Raw genomic sequence first — 19,381 nt, 5'->3', positions numbered from 1 at the left:
CCCCCACCCTGGTATCACTTCTCTATTTTGGAGCCGAATAACAGGAAATTAGACCCCATGATCATGCAGAGAGAGAAGTACACAGAAAACAGTTAACAGTTAAGTTTAACTAACATTGGCCTAATATGTATTAACTAATAAGTATTAACTATACCAAGTTTGCTTTTGCCACTACAGAATCCCCTCCTCCCGTAGTTAGAAGAACTATGGAATTCCTAAACATACTAAAGCAAACACTTGCAAAAGAATAACAAGAAAACAACAAAGAAGTCTAGAAACACACATAAAAAAACCTACATATAGCACTTCCCTAATACTAAACAGTAAGCAGTTATCAAAGGGCTAAACAGCTCAATCTAACATAAGTCTACACTAGATCAAGACTCTAATTACCATAACTGATGTGGTACTGATAAGACACATATCACTCTAAACTAAACAGTCACAGATTATTCTATTCCCTCCTGAAACGACCACAGCAACCAAAATAAACCCTACCATATTAAAAGTCGGTTTTAACTACAAGTGCAAAAACCAATGTTCAACAGTCATGTACTACTAAGTAATAAGGAATGATTATTCATCCAAAGAAGTCAACCTAACACTTCACTCTCCAGACCATGGCAACTTGAAAAAAAACAAAAACACAAGACTAGAAACTTCATAAACCTCAGGTTTTAACAACTATAGTACCTATAAAACATCTCATTTATCATCATTATCATCTTAATATTAATATTTATTGTTTGTTACTTCTATGATCTGACTGTGCCTCCAACATCACACGGAGGACACACACACATGCACGCACGCGCCTCTACAGACGCAGTTAAAATACTTGCACTCACGCACACACACAAGAGCGGACCGCACCCAAAGAAAAAACCAACTGCACAGGCAGGGTACGCCCTGGACAGGTCGCCAATCCATCGCAGGGCTAACACATAGACGAACAACCAGACACACGCACATGCACTCCTATGGGCAATTTAGAGACACCAATCAACCTAAGCTGCATGTCTTTGGACTGTGGGAGGAAGCCGGAGTACCCGGAGAGAACCCACGCAAGCACGGGGAGAACATGCAAACTCCACACAGAAAGGTCCCAGGTGGGGCCCGAACCTGGAACCTTCTCGCTATGAGGCAACGGTGCTAACCACTGTGCCACCGTGCTGCCCCTAATTATCTTTATTGACTAGCATTTTCAGATTAGGAAATATGATTTCTTCCAATGAAAATTCAACTTAAAGCTACACTGTGTAACGTAAGGTAGCGCTAGCATGATATTCCAAATCAGTCCACTCTGCTCCACCCAGGACTCCCTCTCCCTGCTCCACTGTGATCTACTGCTACGCTCCACCAATAAATGACAATGCAACAAAACCTACCGGTCAAGCAGAAATAACTGAAAATCTCTGACTGGTTAAAGAGGACAATCTCATTCAAAACCCTTGAGAAGCTAATATCTCTGCACTGCTGCCAGCACTGTTCAATGAGTCTGGGTCACAGGAGGCTTCGACAGCACCCCTACACATTAAGACAAGTTTTGGAGCAGATTTCAACAACAAAAATATTTGATAAAAGTTACATGCTGTATTAATATGCCAAAATGAAGTCAAAAAATGGGCAGCATTATTTCTTGATGGATTGGCTGATCCTGATACAGCCCATACTGCAAGTTTGTTACTGGTCTAACCCAAAATCTTTAACCCATGGTGAAGAAAACCATTAGATGTTTGAAGAGTGACAGAAAATGTTCACCTTTATCTTACGGATAACGGGATCATACCGGAGAACATGGCCCACTGATAGCATCACACCACTCTGAGTGCAAGCCTCCACGATCGCCGAGCAGTCTTCGGCAGTTGTCTAAACTCATAAGAACACATATTGTACAGGATGAGAGGATGCATGTCACACAAAGCAACCAATTGCAAAAACAGTGTTTATTTATGTCAGACACTAGATAACCTTTCACATAATGAAATAATATTTTTTTAATAAAAAAGTGCTTGAAAGAAATATACTAAAATCACAATGAATTGTGGTGAGAAATATACAGTGTGGTAGATTTTTTGAAGGGTTAAGCAAACTAAATGCATAAATTGACCCTATTCAGTAATAAGCTGTATAGATAATGGCTGAATGGATGGAAATACACGGTGGCACAGTGGTTAGCGCCGTTGCCTCACAGCGAGAAAGTTCCAGGTTCGGGCCCCACCTGGGACCTTTCTGTGTGGAGTTTGCATGTTCTCCCCGTGCTTGTGTGGGTTCTGTCACTGCCGTCGGCTTCGCCAGCAAAATGTGGTAGCCCTTCTTTGCAAAGGCCACAGCAGGTTCCTGGGGAATATAAACTGTTTTAATATAATGATTAACCAAAGAACAGAGACAGTTTCCAAACAGATAACCTTCAGATCAGTCATAGGGTAAGACTCTAGGACAGGGACTGCTTATAAATCCCACCACAAGGACACAACTTAAATGCTTTGAGTTGTATCAGCACATTGTTCACCCAACAAACAACAATTCAGTGTGCAATAACAAAACAAGAAAATAACACAAATCTGACTCTTTTGTTACTCAACAGACTAAAATCAGAGTATTATACATATATTTTCATGCATAATTCTGTTTACCTTATGCAAGGAATCTGGAGTACAAATCAACACAGCATCTGCAAACTTCTCTTTTTCAATTATGTGGTGCCAATCTAGTTTGAAAATATAATTCAATAATTTAGCACGAGGCTGGTGATTCTAAACAAATTTTTTTTTTTTTTAAATAATACTCAGTACACACCATCAAATATGTTTTCATCTACAATTTGGTGTTGCTGTTGAAGTTTCCTGCAAGCAAACTTCCTTGGATCAGCTACTCCAACAACCTGACAGGGTGAAGTCACATAAACAAAATGGGCATAAGTGTTTTGTTACACACTACAACTTACAATACCTGGGCTGTGGTGACATAGGTATTCAGATAATTTACTTAAGTAAGGATATACATTACAAAGAAGAGTCATATATTAAAAATTTAAATAGAACATTAAGTATTATCAGCAAAATGAACTGCCCTTTTCAACCAATAACATTACAAAAAACATGGATTTGAGGAAGTACTTTTTTTAAATCATACCTCATTAAGGATCTCATCTAGTCAGAATATGTTTTGTCAATGCAGTCAATTAAGAACACAATCCACAAATATCTGTCCACTGAATTGCCTCCTTCGCAGACAAGCCTGACCTTCATGCGTTTAGGGTGGATGGATGCAAAATCAGAATAGATCTCTCCACGGCTGCCAGCTCCCACTACGATGGCGAGGACAGGTGAAGTCATGATGGCACCTTGTGAACTACAACACAGATTAAATCTTGTTGACATATTTCACAAAATGCTTTTTACTCCTCAGCCTGAGGTCCCTGTCGGGGACTTCACTTTGTATGATCTGGGCTATTATTCACTACATCTACAGTTCTTTAGATTGCGTCTTAAATTAGGCATCTTTAGGTGAGCAAATATACAGTGTAAACACCACTTTATCATTACAAACGGTGAATAATGTCTGAATGTTAGGTTCAATGTCCTACCTATTTTTTTTTTAGCATACAGCTGCCAAATCCCTCTGTTTGTCTTCCGCGTTGGTTGATACAGCCGCAAACAGTCTATGGTTACGACTACAGTAGCTCAGTTCTTCGAAAAATAAAGCCAACTCCACAGCGGTAATAATGTTATATATATGTATATATATACATATATATTTAGTTTTTAAAAAGAGAAAATATAATAATAAAAAAAAAAAAACAACAGTAATGTTTGCCACCGAATCCTTCAGTGTGCACGTGATCCATCTGCTGCATTCACTGCTCCTCGTAAACTGTTTAATCATAATCTGGCAACCCTGACATTTTGTAAGACTACAGGAAAATGCACATCGGCACAAAACTCACACACCTGTTGATTCACAATAATCCAAATAATGGGATTTTAGGCTACGCCACATGTCAACAAGCTATTGTATAGCCTACATAACTACGTCATGCAAACTGTTTAAGATCCTCCCTTTCTTGTTTTTTGAGCCTCTATTTTGTTAAGTTTTATTTCTGTGATGTAATTTCCTGTGCGCGATGTCACTTCCTGTTAATTCGCGCCGCTCTCTTCAGTCGGCTAGATGCCACGACGAGGAGAGTATGCACTGTGTATGTGGAGCCTGGCAAAGTGAGCTGCTGTATGTTTCATTTCCTTTTTGCACAGAATAAAGTCCTGTGATGGGTAATCTGATGGCAGTGGTCCTCCTTTCAAGTTGAAGACACAACGCAGAGTGCAGAAAGTTTACTGGTGCCCTGACAGACGGGCTACATATAGCCTACATAACTACTAAACCGTTAGTCTGTGTGTCAGCTTTTATCTGCCTATAGCCAAATAATTTGATGCAACTGTGTCAGCAACTAGGCTACCTATAGTTAGTTGCTGACACAGCTATACTATATTATTTTAAATTGAAAATAAAGACAGATTGATTGTTGCCCACAGATGTCATTTTTCTTTAAATCGTTTTCGGAAATCTTCGGCTACTTTCGTCAGATCTTTAGTCATATATGGTCACATGATGCGGATAGCTCTGCAGCGTGTGCTCAGCTAACGTTGTTTTTCTGGTGTACGGTAGCTACAAACACTTCTGATGCTACATATTACTTCATTTTCTGATTTAAATATTTTCTGAGTTACTAAAGTAACTTCATCTTACAACACATAATTTTGTATAAGTCTAGGTTTAGAGTTATATAGTACCAAATCGCGCTTTGTGTGTATTTTGACGTCTCTGTGCGCTAGCTAGCTGAGATTAGCACGTTAGCTATCATAACTCCATTATGAATATTGACAACGTTAATCAGTCTGTCACAACTGGAGTGCCATCCACGACGTCTTCAGCTTCAAGTAATTGTATCGCAAATGATAATGCAACAACCAACGTCAGCAGCATTCCTTCGGTCACGAGTAATGGTAATATTGTGTAACTTCGTCTAATGTTATTGTGCTAAACAACGTTAGCGTTAGCTTAGTTCAACACGGGATAGTCAGTGTTTTTTAATTGAAGGTGGATGATCTGTCGTATGTTTTACATTTGGCAAGTCTATTCATTCACCTGAAATTACCTAAAGCTGAAAAGGTTTGGACTTCTTTCAACCTAAGTGTTGAGCAATAACAGTACTGCAAGATTTGCAAAATGCACCATGTGTTTACGAATTTGTTTCTTTGACTCTGTATAAACTCATTCTAATATTATATAACAGCTTCAGCTTCAACGGCCATGGTGACACCATCAGCAGATGCATCTGTTTCCAATGGCGTCTATGTTCCAGGTGGTATCACCAATGGAGATGTAAAGCCTGCAGTCTCCACCACACCCCTGGCAGATTTCCTCATGCAGCTGGAGGAATACACTCCCACAGTAAGGAAAATGTTTTCAGTCAGCTTGCCATATGATGACATTCACAAATATGGATGCAGCAGAAAGATCAGACATTCAAAACATTGTACATCCACGATGTTAATATGCATTAACGGGGGAAAGCCTGGTCTGTAATAACTGTTTCCATTTGTGCACAAAAGCTGCTGTGGGTACCTTCTCTGCCATAGCTGACTAGCTTTAGCTGTTAAACAGAGCAGTAAACTCTTGGCTCACACATTGAGTGCACAAGCAAAGTGTGTGCAAGTATGAGGTTAATTTATGTCCGACATAACACAAAAGTCCATGTAAGATTTTAGGTAGACCTTAGAATTTACACTATCAAAAGCGGGGAGTTTGTTCAGCTATCAAAGCATAACATGTAATTTCTCTTTTTTCACATATTTTGCAGTTGCCATATAATGTTATTTGTGCCAAGCACATGACATTGAATGCGATGCGATAGTGGCCAGAACATTAGTACTGTATTAATATTATTGGGGGGAAAATTCTTCTATATAATTTGCTTGTCTTATTGCTTTAGGTCAGAAAAAGGACCCATGTTGCTGCAGTGTCACTAAAAACCACGGGCTCAATATCTCGTACACGGTTGTTCTGCAGCTGGTTATTACTGCTGAGCTGCATGACTGCCGAGTTTGTCGCTGGCTGTAGTGACCACATATGACGTAGTTTCACAGACAGGGCCGGGGGGTGGGGGGAGGACCTGGCTAACCCGTGAACGAATGCAATGACACACGTCGTCCTCAGCCATAAATTCCATCCGTCTTTGTTCAGTCAAGGCTCTAACATGGTTCAGTCTATGCCGAATTTCTTTGAAAAATAAACAAAAGTAAATACGAAGAAATAACGCTGATGGTCTCACTAGCTTCCATGATGCTTTGTTTACAAATCTGATGTCAAATGTGACATACCAGAGGGGAAACAAGCTCATCTGCTGGAGAGCCAAGTCTGGTCAGTTGGCATTGGGAATGCCGTCAGAAGCCAGTTAAAGGCGGGTTTAGCCGGGTATAAAAAGCCCATGTAAACACGGTACATTTGGTGGGAAAGTGGTATCACTCACTTTCAAACAGCCAAAGGTTAGAGGGTGAATTTTAGAACTGCTTTAAAAAAAGATATCAGGGTCTGGTGTTTCATAATGAAGAAACATGTCAACCAGTGTAGCAGTGTGTTTCTGTGATGTTTTTAATCATTTTTGAACAACAGTGGAAGCCTATTTTTGAGTAGTTGCTCAGAGATCCTTATGGCTGAAACACAGGTTTCTTTCCCCCATTGTGGGATCAATTGTGTGAGTAATATTCGATTGTTCTTGATTTCCTGGTTGTTTTAGCCTCTACTGCTGTTCCTGATTCTCTCCAGTGCTGCTTTGCCCTGTTTTTAGGTGCCTTTGATTTGCTTATTTGTGCTGTGTAAAATGTAACGTTCTGATGACGCTACTTTCATAATCCTTGTTTGTATCGGTTCTAATGCTTTGTTGCCTTTATGTAACTTTTTATTTCAAGACTAAGTGTTCTTTGTTACTGTGTACCTACGTACGCATGCGCCGCGTGGAGTGGCAGCAAGTTACAGCAGCTGTGTCCCGTTGTGTTCTTTCCCGTGTTTCTATGAAGTTCTTATGTGTCTGTTCTTAAGGTGTTATGTTGGTTGTTCTCTATTGCTTCTGTAACACAGAAAATTCCCCACTGTGGGATCAATAAAGTACCCACCTACCTACCTATGGCACACATGAATAAGGTCATCCAGGACCTGACAGATTTATAGACATTATCAGTGAGTTAGGGTAAATCATTGTTGGCTTTAGTCCCTGTTTGCAGAGTGTTGACAGTACTGTTTAATATGCAGATGGATGCAGTTTTTTGTATATCTTGTTACGGTAATTAAATACCTGGAAAGTTAAGGTACTCAATCACATTAATTCAAAAGTCCTGTAAAGGCAATATAATATAATACAGTATAATATAAAGCAGCCTTGCTAAATAATTTACCTCATTGTAATCATATTAATTAATAAAGTTGTTTTACATGTTAGTAGCAGTTAAAGTGGGCTGTGTGAATCTTGACCATAAGCTGTGGAATTCACATTTATTTATTTATTTTCAGATTCCAGATGCAGTTACAGGCTACTACCTCAACCGGGCTGGCTTTGAGGCTTCTGATCCAAGAATGTAAGTGTTACAAAGTGTGACTCTAGCACTACGTTCACATTACAAGTCCTAATGCTTCATTCATATCTTTTTGTCAGATTCATCATAGTTCACATTTGTGTTTATAAGTGACGTATCCAGCTCCAGTCTGTCACAATAGTAACAGCAAAGACGTAATTTGTGTGATGGCCAAATCGCATAATTTCCTAAAAAAACTGCTTGGTTATGACATGTTCTCTCCTGCTTGGCGTGATCAGCAGCGTCTCCATAAATGTCAAACTAATGCGAAACCACCTATTTCCACTGAGCCCCGCCACTGTTGTTGCTCTCCTGTGCGTTCATCTTTACCGGCCTGTGAAAGGCTGATGCTGAACGATGACGACAAGTGATGTGGGTATGTGCAGGGGAGTGAGTCGCTGAAAAAAATACACGAATTCCGATCGAACCGTCCTGACAGAGGTTGAATGATCAGATATGAATCAGATCTAGGACCACCTTTGCAGGTGGCCCTAGATCTGATTTGAAAATGTTGGATTTGGTTAGTTGATCTGTGAAAAGATCAGATCAGAGTCACTTGGAGGAGAAAAATAATCAAATATGAGCCATTTCAGTATGTAGTCTGAACATAGATGTTACCTGTAAATCTCAGTGTGAGCGGGTCTGCCTGATACCCCATGAGATTAAATGACAGAGCTGTAATTAGTTGTTGGCTCATAACAACTACCTAACAGAACTAAACTGGCACCACCAAAGGGAGTGCTTGAGCAGCTTCAAGTAGAATGCTTGTTACTGGGTGAATGAGAGGCACATTGTAATGCCCTTTGGTTAAAAGCAGCCCACTTACCAGACTGTGCCACAGTTTGTCAACTGAGTCATGACAGTCTGACTTACCTCATTAAAAATAATTACAGTCTGTCAGTAATTAAATGATAAACAACTTGACCGTTTCTATATTTCATAATTGTCAAATCTCATTCACATTTAGTATGTTGTGCTTATAACGAGATGGGGGAAACACAATGACTTTCTTTCCCATTTCTTTAGAATCCGACTGATCTCGCTTGCATCTCAGAAGTTTATCTCAGACATTGCCAATGATGCATTGCAGTACTGTAAAATGAAGGGCACAGCTTCAGGAAGCTCAAGGAGTAAGACAAAGGTCAGTGTTTCTTTCATTTTTGACATGCTCTTTAAAAGTAATACATCCATACAGTACTTTGGCAGTGCATTATGTGAGAAAAGACTGTTAGAAGATAGTCACAGAGGTAATCATTGACTGCTTATAAGTACTCTGATAATTTATTTCTTGTCATTTATGGTATTCTCACTATGTTCTTTTTTTCATTATGTGTAGGATAAAAAATACACTCTGACTATGGAAGACCTGACTCCTGCTCTGTCAGAATATGGCATCAATGTCAAGAAGCCATATTACTTTACATAGAGCTGTCTTTGTTCAAGGCTTTTTTGCTTTTGCTAGTTTTTTTTCCTGCAGACCCAACAGACTCTGTCAATGCCTTTATTGCTAAATTGAACACGGTGCTTTAGTACAGCTTTGACAGATCTTCGTAGTCACTTTGCCATTTGTTATTTTTAGTGGGGCACCACCACACATGATTATGTTAAATTTTAGAATTGCATTTTATTGTGAAAATAAAACCCTTACCAAAAGCCTTGATGTTTGTGGGATATTACATTTATGTTAAGTATTTGTCTTTAGGACTGTGCTGACTTGAAATGTTGGATAGTGGAAGTATATCATGTCGTGTAATTAGAAGTGTTGTAATTTCTCAAAAGTACAAAGCAGGCCCTTTTAATTAACCTCTTAAGACTTGAGCTTTGATTTCTTATTTATCTTTAATTTCTACTAGCTATTTGGGATTATTGGGACCTGATAAGTATATAAACTAAGCTTTGTTTGTGAACAGGAAGTAGTTGAAAAAAATGATGTCCTCATATAGGGACATTGGGTTTACTTTACTGCATAATACAATAAAATCACCATTGTGTAACACAATATAAAACTTTATAATCCAGTGCCTGAACATGGCTGTGCACAAACAACATTGCGACATTTGAAGCCTTGTGAACCATTCAACATTAACTGTTATAATTTTCATTGCTTCATATTCAAGACTAGGAATGTCCTTTTTGTCTGTAGAAACTGTATCACACCTATGGGCCTGTGTGAAACGCTGCGAAGCAGTTGCGTTCAGTTTGCAAGCACAAGAACACATTGCATGTCACACACTGCACACAAGATTTTGCCAAGCAGCCCTTTTCTCTGCAACGCATTGGGTTTTTCAGGTAGTAACTCATCATCCTGTCTACCAAGTCAACCCCACCTACTGTATCTTGGAGTTGTACTTGCACACAATACTTGGTCCTGTCTCCAGCATTTGATCCACACCTTTCATGGTTGTGAAGAACTGATCACAGTACACTTTTGTACCAGGATGCAGAGTTTTAGCCAGACGTATGATAACCAGGGCTCCCAAACAAAGTCTCTCCTTGTCCGGGACCTGTGACCTGAGTGCATTTGCACCCCATCACATGCATGTGGATGGAGTTGTGGCTCACTGTCACTATCATTGCTCTGCTGGTCAGACTTTGATAAATCTGGTGGAATATAATCTTCATCATTTAATTGTTCCACACCAGGATCAGCATCATCACCATCAGACAACTCCTCCACGGCAGAGTTCTCTTCTTTTGTTGCATTTAGTAATTGTTCTGCTTTTGACAAAGAAATATGCCTTGGAAATGTATCACAGAAGAATATAAAATTAAATCACTGTAGATTAATTTTTACAACATGCAACAACTATTTATACTCTTGGAAACTGTTTGTTTCTTCCCAAGCCATGCGTCCTTACTTTTACACCTTCACTTTGCAATTATGCCATTATAAATCCCATTTCATCAAACGAGTACTTCCTAATTAAACGAGTCTTCCTAATTAGGGGGTTCCTAGCTTGTTACTATTGCTAAAACCTGTGAAATTTGCATGCCATATCAAACTACAAATGCTATTAAGCATAAATAAAGTTTCAACCATAAAATTTCATCAGGCTTTGTACCTTGTTCACTTTTATCTCGGGCTCGACTGTAGAACGTCTTGGCTGAGATTGACGCCATCCAGTTTTTACACTGATTGGTGTAATGTGCTTTTGCTACCGCTAAATGGCGCCAAAGGTGTCTACAAATGGGGACAACAGGTCTTAGTTAAGAATAATGAAGTTTATGGTGCAGCAGACCCAAAATGTGTTATAATATGAGGACGCATCGTCTCAGTAGTGTATGCAACACAACTGTCACTTATAACTTAAAATAATGTAAAGGCTGGGGATTATGGACACCTATTGTACTGCAAGATAAACTTGGGTAAAGGTAGAATTTCCGCTTTACAAGCTCGGTGCAAAAGGACTAGAACTCGCGACGGTAATATTTAAAAAGGACATCCGTGTAGGTTTGTTCTACACCGAAAACATACAATTAGCTTTCCACCAGGCGTCACCCTGGTGGCATTGTTGAGACATTTGCGACAGCGCCTTTTGCACGATTTTATGTAATTTGTCCCTTACTACGAACCGTAACGTTTCTTCCGAGCCACCGTACATCCCACCGCGTTTGTTTGCTCTGTAAAGGCGAGTGTAGCGGTATAATGTCTCTTCAGACAACTAATCCTAATAACCCCATTGTTTTCTTCGACATTACCATCGGAGGGCAGGTGAGTAGGAAAAGGAGATTAACGAACACATACTTTAATTCCCAGCTAACGTTGAGTTAGCTTCGCCGCATGTCACCAATCTCACCATAATGTCTTGTTTAGGTTGTGATCTAGTGTGGCTATTGGTGCTGTTCCGTATGCCCGCCTTTAATGCACATATCGAATTACAACAATGAATAATGCAGTCGCCTTTTCTCTGTCCGGTTTATATGAAAGTGACGGTGTGTATGTCGACGTTGTGTTAAGGAACTATGAACTGTACAACACAGAGTGAAATTAATTTACAGTTAGATATTAAAGAGATATTCGTTTCATAAAACCTCCGGGCAACCGATTGCTGTCCGGTTCATGCTGTCTGTACGAGAGCAGGACGTCGTCTGCCCCGCACATGAGCACACTGCATTAGCCGTTTTCCCAACACCTGTATGCTGGTTTACAAGGGGACTTAAAAATATCTTGTTTTAATTGTGAATTTGTCAGTCTGTTAATTTACACAAATGGTAATCAGGGACGTTTGGTGTCAGTACATGATTAGTACTTTATTAATCAGACTATATTTTGTTTCCAGGTCATGTGACCTATTCAAACTCTCTTCTTTAATGTTTGTCCACATATCCTACAGAAAGCACACGTTTTATATATGATATTATTACTTATAATATTTGGTAATAAGTTCATGGAATTAATAGGCTAAATCTAAATTTTAATAGTTTGAGTCTTGATATATTGGTTCAAAAGTTTGTCCACAACTGTTGATCTAAATAATCATCTTTTACAACATCACTTTTGATTCTTAAGAAGATGGAATGGTATTTCTTAATTATTTTACATCATGTATTATTAAATGTGCAATATAGAGTAATGATTTATTAAAATTTAAAAAATAATTGTAAGATTAACTGACAATAAAAACTAATCGCTAGTAGCAGTCTGAAAATCCATACACTACAGTCCATTTAAATTGGTCCATCCTGGCAAAAAATAAGCAATATTTCTCTGTTCACTTTCTGCAGTGGCTCTGTCAGCCTTAACTTCTTCTCCTGTGCGTGTTTTCCTCTTGGCCGATGTAGTCCTCGCAGTGGGAAAAGAGAAACTTTGAGGTGTAATTGCCAGACCTCTGCAGTGGCATTATGTTACCTGCTTTTCTTTGGATGTGTCGGTACAAATGGTCATTTCATTTTGTAATTTTAAAAATACATAGACGCACAAGCTGGTGTTTACTGATTTTACATTTAGTGCTGCCAAAAATAACCTGCATAGAATTTTTTTTTTTTTTTTTTACATCAATGAATGTTTGCTATATGTACTAATTTTACAGACAGTCTGATGGTTTTAGTGATTTCTTGGATTGGATGTGACCTAGCAAACAAGTACCCCGCAACTGTTGGAATCATATTCTGATTCAGCTCAATCCTGATTAGTGCATTGAGTTATGTGATGTCATCTTTCCCCAAATGAACCCCACCCACTTTAAACTAGTGAGAAGTAAAATTAGCTAGAATAAATTAAGAAAGCCTACTAATTATAGAGCTATACTTTAATCAAAGTCTTCAGATAGGCTGAAGAAGGAACCTTACTCTATGGCTCCTGTAGCTGTTGTGGAACTTTCAATCACATCACTTGCTCTTCCTCAGCAGATGAGTTTGTCTGTTGCTGCGGAATTGTAGTTCAGATTTCTGAGCACTTGTAGGACACCTCATCCATACTGGATTAAAAGTTCAGGTTCCAAGTTTATTTTTGGACCTGCCAACAGAATCTCAGAAAACACTCATATCACAAGGTCTATCAAGTAGCTGTTAAACAGTTTTCAGTCATGTCACATGAGCTTCATATATGTGTTTGATCGATTCACATTAAATATGATATATAGCTGAAAAGACAAGGTCCATTTAAGCAAATGATAGGGGGGCTAAAACAAAGTGCAGTAAAATTAAAAGGAACAACTGTGTTTCAAGATATTTTATTGAAAAGCACTTCAAAAGATCCCTGTTGCAGGCAGAAAGTCAAGTAGGAATAGATACATGTAGATATACAGTAAATCTTGAGTCATAGTGTTTTCCTGATCTCTAAAACAATCTTTTAAAAGAGTTGAATGATAGACCTATACAAATAAATCTAGAAAATGTAACATTTATGGTGATGTAAACATAAAGTTATTTTTATGGCCACAGTTGTGGTTTTGCTGTGTAGACGGTCAGGTCTGTGTTGTAACAGGATTATCACTGAACTTGTTTGTTACACAAAGAGAAGACTATTTCTTCTCCCTCTAGATGGATTAAACACAGCTATAGGGAGTTGCTGCAGCTGTGTTCCTTTGCTCAAATGCCAATAAACATGCCATGAGCACACATTCTCTGGTAATTGGCTATACAGTTCTTGAGTCTTGCTCTTTACGCAGAACAGCACACACCCTAGTACACTGTTGGTGCACTCCAACCACAGAAGATTAACAGTGATGTAGGAAGGTACTTCAATGCTAGAGACCAGACAAATTGTAGATAGAGTAAGATATGGCATCCAGAATATACCAAATCCCAGAGTGAAGCTGAGCCACAAAGGTGGTCGTGGTTGGATGGGCTCATTCAGATCATTCTTCTCCCCATATTTTGTCTCTATGCACGGGGTTGAAGTGAACAACAAGTCGCTCCTTAGGTTTTCTTCGCTCAATTCAGACAAGTTGTCAGCCTCTTTCACCCACTGGGGAATTCTTGACCAAAAGGGCAGTATAGTACAGAGTACTGCAATGAAAAGTCCCAAAGTGACGCAGGCAACCACTGTATTCTCCTCTACTTCACACACCAGGATGTTGATCCCTGACTCGTAAAACAGTTCGCCCAGCTCAGGTTTGACAGTACCAAAGGAATAAATCAAAGCTAGCATCCATACCAGCAATGTCAACACCACATTCCTGAGGATTTTGGAGAAGGCACTCTGTTTGATCCAAGTATGATCTAAGTAGTAGTCCAGTAAACCCAGACACATCACGGGGAGCGGCAGTGCTCCATATGTCGCTGAGGCGTTAGCCAAGAGGATGCATAGTGACCCAAGAGCAATTTCAGCCGCACGAAACCAGATGGTTGCTATACAAAATACCATCAGCAGGTCAGCCAGGATAATGAACAGGCTGAATATGCTTAAAAAGGACCTATAAAGCTTCTGGTTGCAGAAGTGAAAAACCCCCATATCCAGTCCCAACTTGAAAAATAAAAGTAACAGATACTTAACAGTATTTTCTGGATCACAGCTAGACCCATCCTTGCATTCTTTTAGAATGGTCTGCATTTTGACAGTGTGGTTAGTTTACTGTTGAAGCTGGCAGCATACAAGTTCCTGAAACGGTGCTGAGTTCAGTATCAAGATGCTTCAGGAAATGCTGTAAAAGACAAGACAGTACTGGTTAGGAACTGTGCATATCCAAACAATGGAGTGCAATCAATTAATGAAAACAAGAACATCAACATTGTGGTTCTTATGCATCTGCAAAGTTATCGGGTTTCTCCCAGGAAAGTGCCTAACCCTTATAAAACCTCAGTTTTTTCCTGGTATACATTTGAAACATTTTATCAAATGCTAATAACCAAACTGTCTTGCTGAAGGACATTGTTGTGCAGCTTAAACAGTTGCATTTGGATTGCTGAGTCCTTGGTAAACATACAGTAGATTATTTAATCTTGTTTGTTATTGCAGCCTACACCCTGTGCAGTTCAACAAGGTTAGCTGAATTATCCCTCATGTTTGTTTGCTGCTCTTCTGCCTAAGAGGAGGAACGGGTATTGGTCAAACACTGGCCACAATTTGAGGCATAGCAGAATTGAAAACACTGATCATTCCACTCTCATTGTCAATATACAGTGGTACACAGAGCACACATGTGAAATCCTTTTTTTTTTTTTTTTTTTTTTAAGTTTTCTTGCCTGCAAATGAAATTCATATTGTCTTTAATCACAGTATATTTTAGACACACCTTTTTAAATATATTGATTTCAAATTGAACCCGAAACATGAATCTTGTCTTGTGAATTAGACCTCTGACTTCCCTTTTTGAACAGTTCCATGTCAGCTGTTAGGTATTTTTTAGTCAGATAGGTATTGGTTAGATACTTGTTGTATTAGAAATGTTTAGTGGAGACAGGATGTCTAGTTAGACTGTTTAAACACTTAGTCATTGTCATGAGATTTTAGCAGGGTGTACATGGGCAAGGATAACTAGATAGAAAAGTTTGATTGTCAGCAGGCAGGATGATTAGTGTTATTATTATGATATGTTTAGCCGTAATCTTAATCATAATGTCTTCCTAGGCTTAATGTCCGGACATGTCCCTGAATGTCCTGTATGTTCTTAGATACACACCACTTAATCAACACTCACACACATTGATTTTCTCCATGTTTTGACTACTGCTATGGTCAGCTGTAAAGCTGACCTATCAGGTGACGCCACGGTTTGACGTGCCTGTGTAGAATGGGGTTAGCCCAAACCAGATATAATGTACAGGCCTGTTGGTTTCGGGGTCTTACATTCTTCATCTGCCTGCACGCAGTATTGGAGGTGCAAGATACCTGAGCGTGTAATGTTAATTTCACCTGTGATCCTTGAATAAACCAGCACGGTTTTTTGTAGCCACTTGGACCGCCTCGTCTCTCTGAGTTTCACTGGTTAAGCGTAATGGGGAAATATCTTTCACAGCATTTTACAACAGTAGTATTCATTGTAGCTGCACACACTATCTTCAGTTTCAAGAGTTGTTTCCAAATGCTCTGTGACACTGATAACGGGTAAAACAAGTTCTGCAACTTGTAGCATTCATACAGTTCTAAGAAAATGCACCTTTTTGAGGACTGTACTAGTCCAGCAGGTTTCAGTAGATAGTCCAGATTCTTACCTCTTATCCAGTAATGCAAGTTAATGGCCCTGCATGTTCTCATCAAGACTCCGTGCAGCTATGTGACTGTCATCAGATAGAGTTGTTCCCTTTTAGGCAGCTCTTTGTGGCTCCACCTTTGAATGCAAACAACTGATGGGACACACCTTTGTTTTCTTCCAGGAAACTGTCTTGTTTTCCATCTCATTATGTCCCAAGAGATCACTGTCTCTTATATCGATTTGCATGATATACATCATTCCTAGAAATACTTGCTTACCTGACTCATCTTCATTATGCTTTGTTTGTTTTTAACTTTCGAGGAATTGCGCACTATCACTGAAATTTTTACACCCTCAGTCCAGTGTCACATCAGAAGTGCTGTGCATTCTTCAAAATGTAGACATAAGAAACTACTTCATTTTCATGACATATTGCCAGCTGTCTTACCTGCTGTTAGGCACCTGACTTCAGTGGACCTGCACTCCAACCAGACCAAGGCAGATTAAATGCTCTGTGGCTGTTTGATCTGTGTACATATGTAGCTTATATATTTCATTCCATTGCCTGGAAACTATAAACGTATTGTATTGTCTAAAGAGCAATGACAGGAGAGCCAATGGCTGCTTGTTTTACTCAGTCATTTGTGTGGGAAGACACCACTCTTTTTACAACCAGATCGTTGTTTGTTTTTACACACACAGACGTTGTAACAGTCGGCAGCTTGCGTGTTCCCCGGGGTTGCCAGAGGCCTAGCTGGACAGTCACTGTGCTGGGCATACATGCACAAACAAAGTTCCGAGATTCAATGTCCAATTAAGTGTTGCATCAAGATTGTTGATTATTCTTATTTGCATATTTATTATGTAATCTTTGACCTCTGGGGAATGCAGAACTGGGCCTGAGTTGCTTGTATTGTTGAGATAAACCAAGACTCTACTTTTGAAGAATAAGCTCATTGTATTTAAGGTCAGAAGCAGATGAAAGATGGACACTGAATTCTTGCACCAGTTATTCAGTTGAAGGGTTACTGTAGATGCTGTTGCCAGGATTGAGTGTAACTGTTTAGTCCAGATGCACCGGCCACTGTCATAGAGCGGGAACAAGATCCTATTTAGCTTTGCCAGGGATAAAACGATTTCTCATATTTTTAGGTGTTTATGTTTCTGCCTTCACTGGATATCTCTCATTTTGTATGTTTAACTGTTTGTCAGGATGTTGGACGGATGAAGATTGAGCTGTTTGCTGATGTGGTTCCGAAGACAGCAGAGAATTTTCGGTAAGGAGAAAGTCAAGATAACAGGCTGCTCTGATTATTGAATCAGTTTTTTTTTTTTTTTAACTGAGATATTATGTGTGTGTGTGTGTGTGTGTGTTGTGTGTATGGCTGCCTCTGTTGTCAGCCTTTGTCAGGTCTTGCCTCTGGTAAGGAAGACACAATTGGCCAATCAGAGCATGAGAAAAAGATGACTCGGAGCTGCTCTCGCGTCTCCAGTTCTTACATAGCTCCCCTCCCCTCCCTCATACACGGACCATGCGCTGCTCACCATCAGGGCTCTGTCTTCTGCAGAGTGTATAGTAAAGGTGGAAATGATGTTATGATGTACAATGTGATACTGAAACTGTTTCCTGCAGAATACTTTGCTCTGCTCTTTACAGCTTTGAATGAGTTTACTGATCCCTCAGGAGCCAGCATGACTGATCAGAAACCATCCTCTTTGTTTGAAAGGGCAGGTCAGTGTTTTGGTAGCTTATCATTACTTCTAATATATTTTATAGTATTCTATCCAACCAAGGAACAGCTGGCTGCAGCAGGCTGCAGAGAGGACAGTGCTGCATGCAAATGCATGTGTTCACTGCAATATGAGGACAGTTGGCATAATAAAACTGCACTGCAGGGCAGCGTCTCAAAGAGCAGCAGATAATGCTGTTCAACATGTTATGAAACATCTTATGAAATGTTATTTGCTGTATCATGAGAACTCATTAAAACACATGACCAAATCATACTCCTAAATCTTTCACGAGTATCATAAGGTGCAGTGGGCTGATGCGGTCTCCCATTTACAATGCCAGACAGGTGTGACCATCCAATAACCACTGGGGACCCCAAGGAGTCAAGTTTGGGTGTCTACCATTGTAGTCCACAGTGCACAAACTGTCTGACAACATCAGCAAATCTGTCCTAAAATGGATTTTTAGAAAGTTTGAGTTTTGAGTATCAGAGGTAACGTTTCTTGTCTCCTCAACAGTCTGCTTTATGTCGGCCAGGACAAACTTACACTGCATAATAATCCTAAGCAGCTTTTGACTGAAAGATCTGTTATATAAACACACTCATTCAACTCCAGCTTCAGTAGCACATTCACTAGATATTTACATCTAACTCTGAATGACAACACATCTCCTCATGTCTCACCCAGATCTGCAGTTTGATCCTCTTGTCATTCCGGTAGATGGTCTTCACCTTGAAGTCAATGCCCACTGTACTGACGAAGGCCGGCGTGAAGGAGTCGTCAGCATAACGGAACAAGAAGGACGTTTTGCCCACGCTGCTGTTGCCAATAATGAGGATCTTGAACATATAGTCAAAGTTTTGATCCGAAGTCTCCTTCTGTCCATAGGTTGCTGTTGCTGAGGCCATCTGTTCACAGAGACAAAGGAGAAAAACAAAAGGTTAATCTAAAGACTGCATAACAACGCTGTCAGAATCTGTAGTATTATAGGGCAAACTGGACAACAAATACCACACACAGTACGGATATTTATGAAAAAACACAACCATATATTAACATAAATCTTGAGCTTCACTGTAGTCCCAGTTGAATTTGATATTTTCAGCTTCTCGGATGTTAAGATTAGCTGCTTTCCAGAATTATAAATGACTGTAAACTGAAAATGTTTGGATTCTGGACTATTGGTAAAAAAACAAAAAACCAAGCTAGTTAAATATAATATCGCCTTGGACTATTGGAAATTACAACAGATGTTTTTCACAACATTTGACAAACAGAATGATTAATTGTTTAGTCAATAAAATGACTGTGTATAGGTTTGCTAGGACAGAATAGTATTTCCTGGTTTCTAGCAAATGCAGTCTGTCCTCTCTGGATTAATGACCTTTGAGCAGAAAATGTGTGCAGGGCAGTGCAAGCAGCAGCAGCTCACCAAGGGAAAGA

The 19,381-nt window shown here is 39.5% G+C and overlaps 4 protein-coding genes across 4 annotated transcripts in view; 2 read left to right on the top strand and 2 right to left on the bottom strand.

Moving 5' to 3' along the window:
* Positions 1 to 4,010, bottom strand: part of LOC109969065 (uncharacterized) — an 8,953-nt gene extending 4,943 nt beyond the window's left edge. The window contains exons 1-6 of the mRNA XM_020615727.1: positions 3,594 to 4,010; positions 3,246 to 3,357; positions 2,800 to 2,884; positions 2,637 to 2,710; positions 2,281 to 2,340; positions 1,735 to 1,869 (exon numbers count right to left, since the gene is read on the bottom strand). Coding sequence (XP_020471383.1) covers positions 1,735 to 1,869; positions 2,281 to 2,340; positions 2,637 to 2,710; positions 2,800 to 2,884; positions 3,246 to 3,357; positions 3,594 to 3,607 — 480 coding nt within the window. The 5' untranslated portion in view covers positions 3,608 to 4,010. The remainder of the gene's footprint in view (positions 1 to 1,734; positions 1,870 to 2,280; positions 2,341 to 2,636; positions 2,711 to 2,799; positions 2,885 to 3,245; positions 3,358 to 3,593) is intronic.
* A 562-nt stretch (positions 4,011 to 4,572) lies between these two features.
* Positions 4,573 to 9,309, top strand: taf10 (TAF10 RNA polymerase II, TATA box binding protein (TBP)-associated factor). Its single transcript, XM_020618577.1, has 5 exons — positions 4,573 to 5,003; positions 5,294 to 5,451; positions 7,567 to 7,631; positions 8,655 to 8,769; positions 8,965 to 9,309. Exons 1-5 carry the CDS (start codon positions 4,871 to 4,873, stop codon positions 9,052 to 9,054), a joined length of 561 nt encoding a protein of 186 aa, XP_020474233.1. The 5' UTR covers positions 4,573 to 4,870; the 3' UTR covers positions 9,055 to 9,309.
* Positions 9,310 to 11,099: 1,790 nt separating this feature from the next.
* The window catches only part of ppih (peptidylprolyl isomerase H (cyclophilin H)), a 31,274-nt gene continuing 22,992 nt past the window's right edge, over positions 11,100 to 19,381 (top strand). Inside the window, exons 1-2 of the mRNA XM_020620853.1 lie at positions 11,100 to 11,340; positions 17,417 to 17,481. Of these exons, the coding sequence (XP_020476509.1) occupies positions 11,275 to 11,340; positions 17,417 to 17,481 (131 nt within the window). The 5' untranslated portion in view covers positions 11,100 to 11,274. The remainder of the gene's footprint in view (positions 11,341 to 17,416; positions 17,482 to 19,381) is intronic.
* On the bottom strand, positions 13,331 to 16,566 carry LOC109972157 (probable G-protein coupled receptor 160). Its single transcript, XM_020620842.1, has 3 exons — positions 16,483 to 16,566; positions 16,224 to 16,355; positions 13,331 to 14,713 (listed from the first exon to the last, which is right to left on the bottom strand). The coding sequence occupies exon 3, from the start codon at positions 14,620 to 14,622 to the stop codon at positions 13,576 to 13,578; it is 1,047 nt and encodes a 348-aa protein (XP_020476498.1). The 5' UTR covers positions 14,623 to 14,713; positions 16,224 to 16,355; positions 16,483 to 16,566; the 3' UTR covers positions 13,331 to 13,575.

The sequence above is a fragment of the Monopterus albus genome, unplaced genomic scaffold (genome assembly GCF_001952655.1).
Source record: "Monopterus albus unplaced genomic scaffold, M_albus_1.0 scaffold6.1, whole genome shotgun sequence".
In the NCBI taxonomy this organism is placed as follows: Eukaryota; Metazoa; Chordata; class Actinopteri; order Synbranchiformes; family Synbranchidae; genus Monopterus; species Monopterus albus.
The sequence above is the reverse complement of the archived record's forward strand: the minus strand, read 5'-3'. Positions and strand labels throughout refer to the sequence as shown.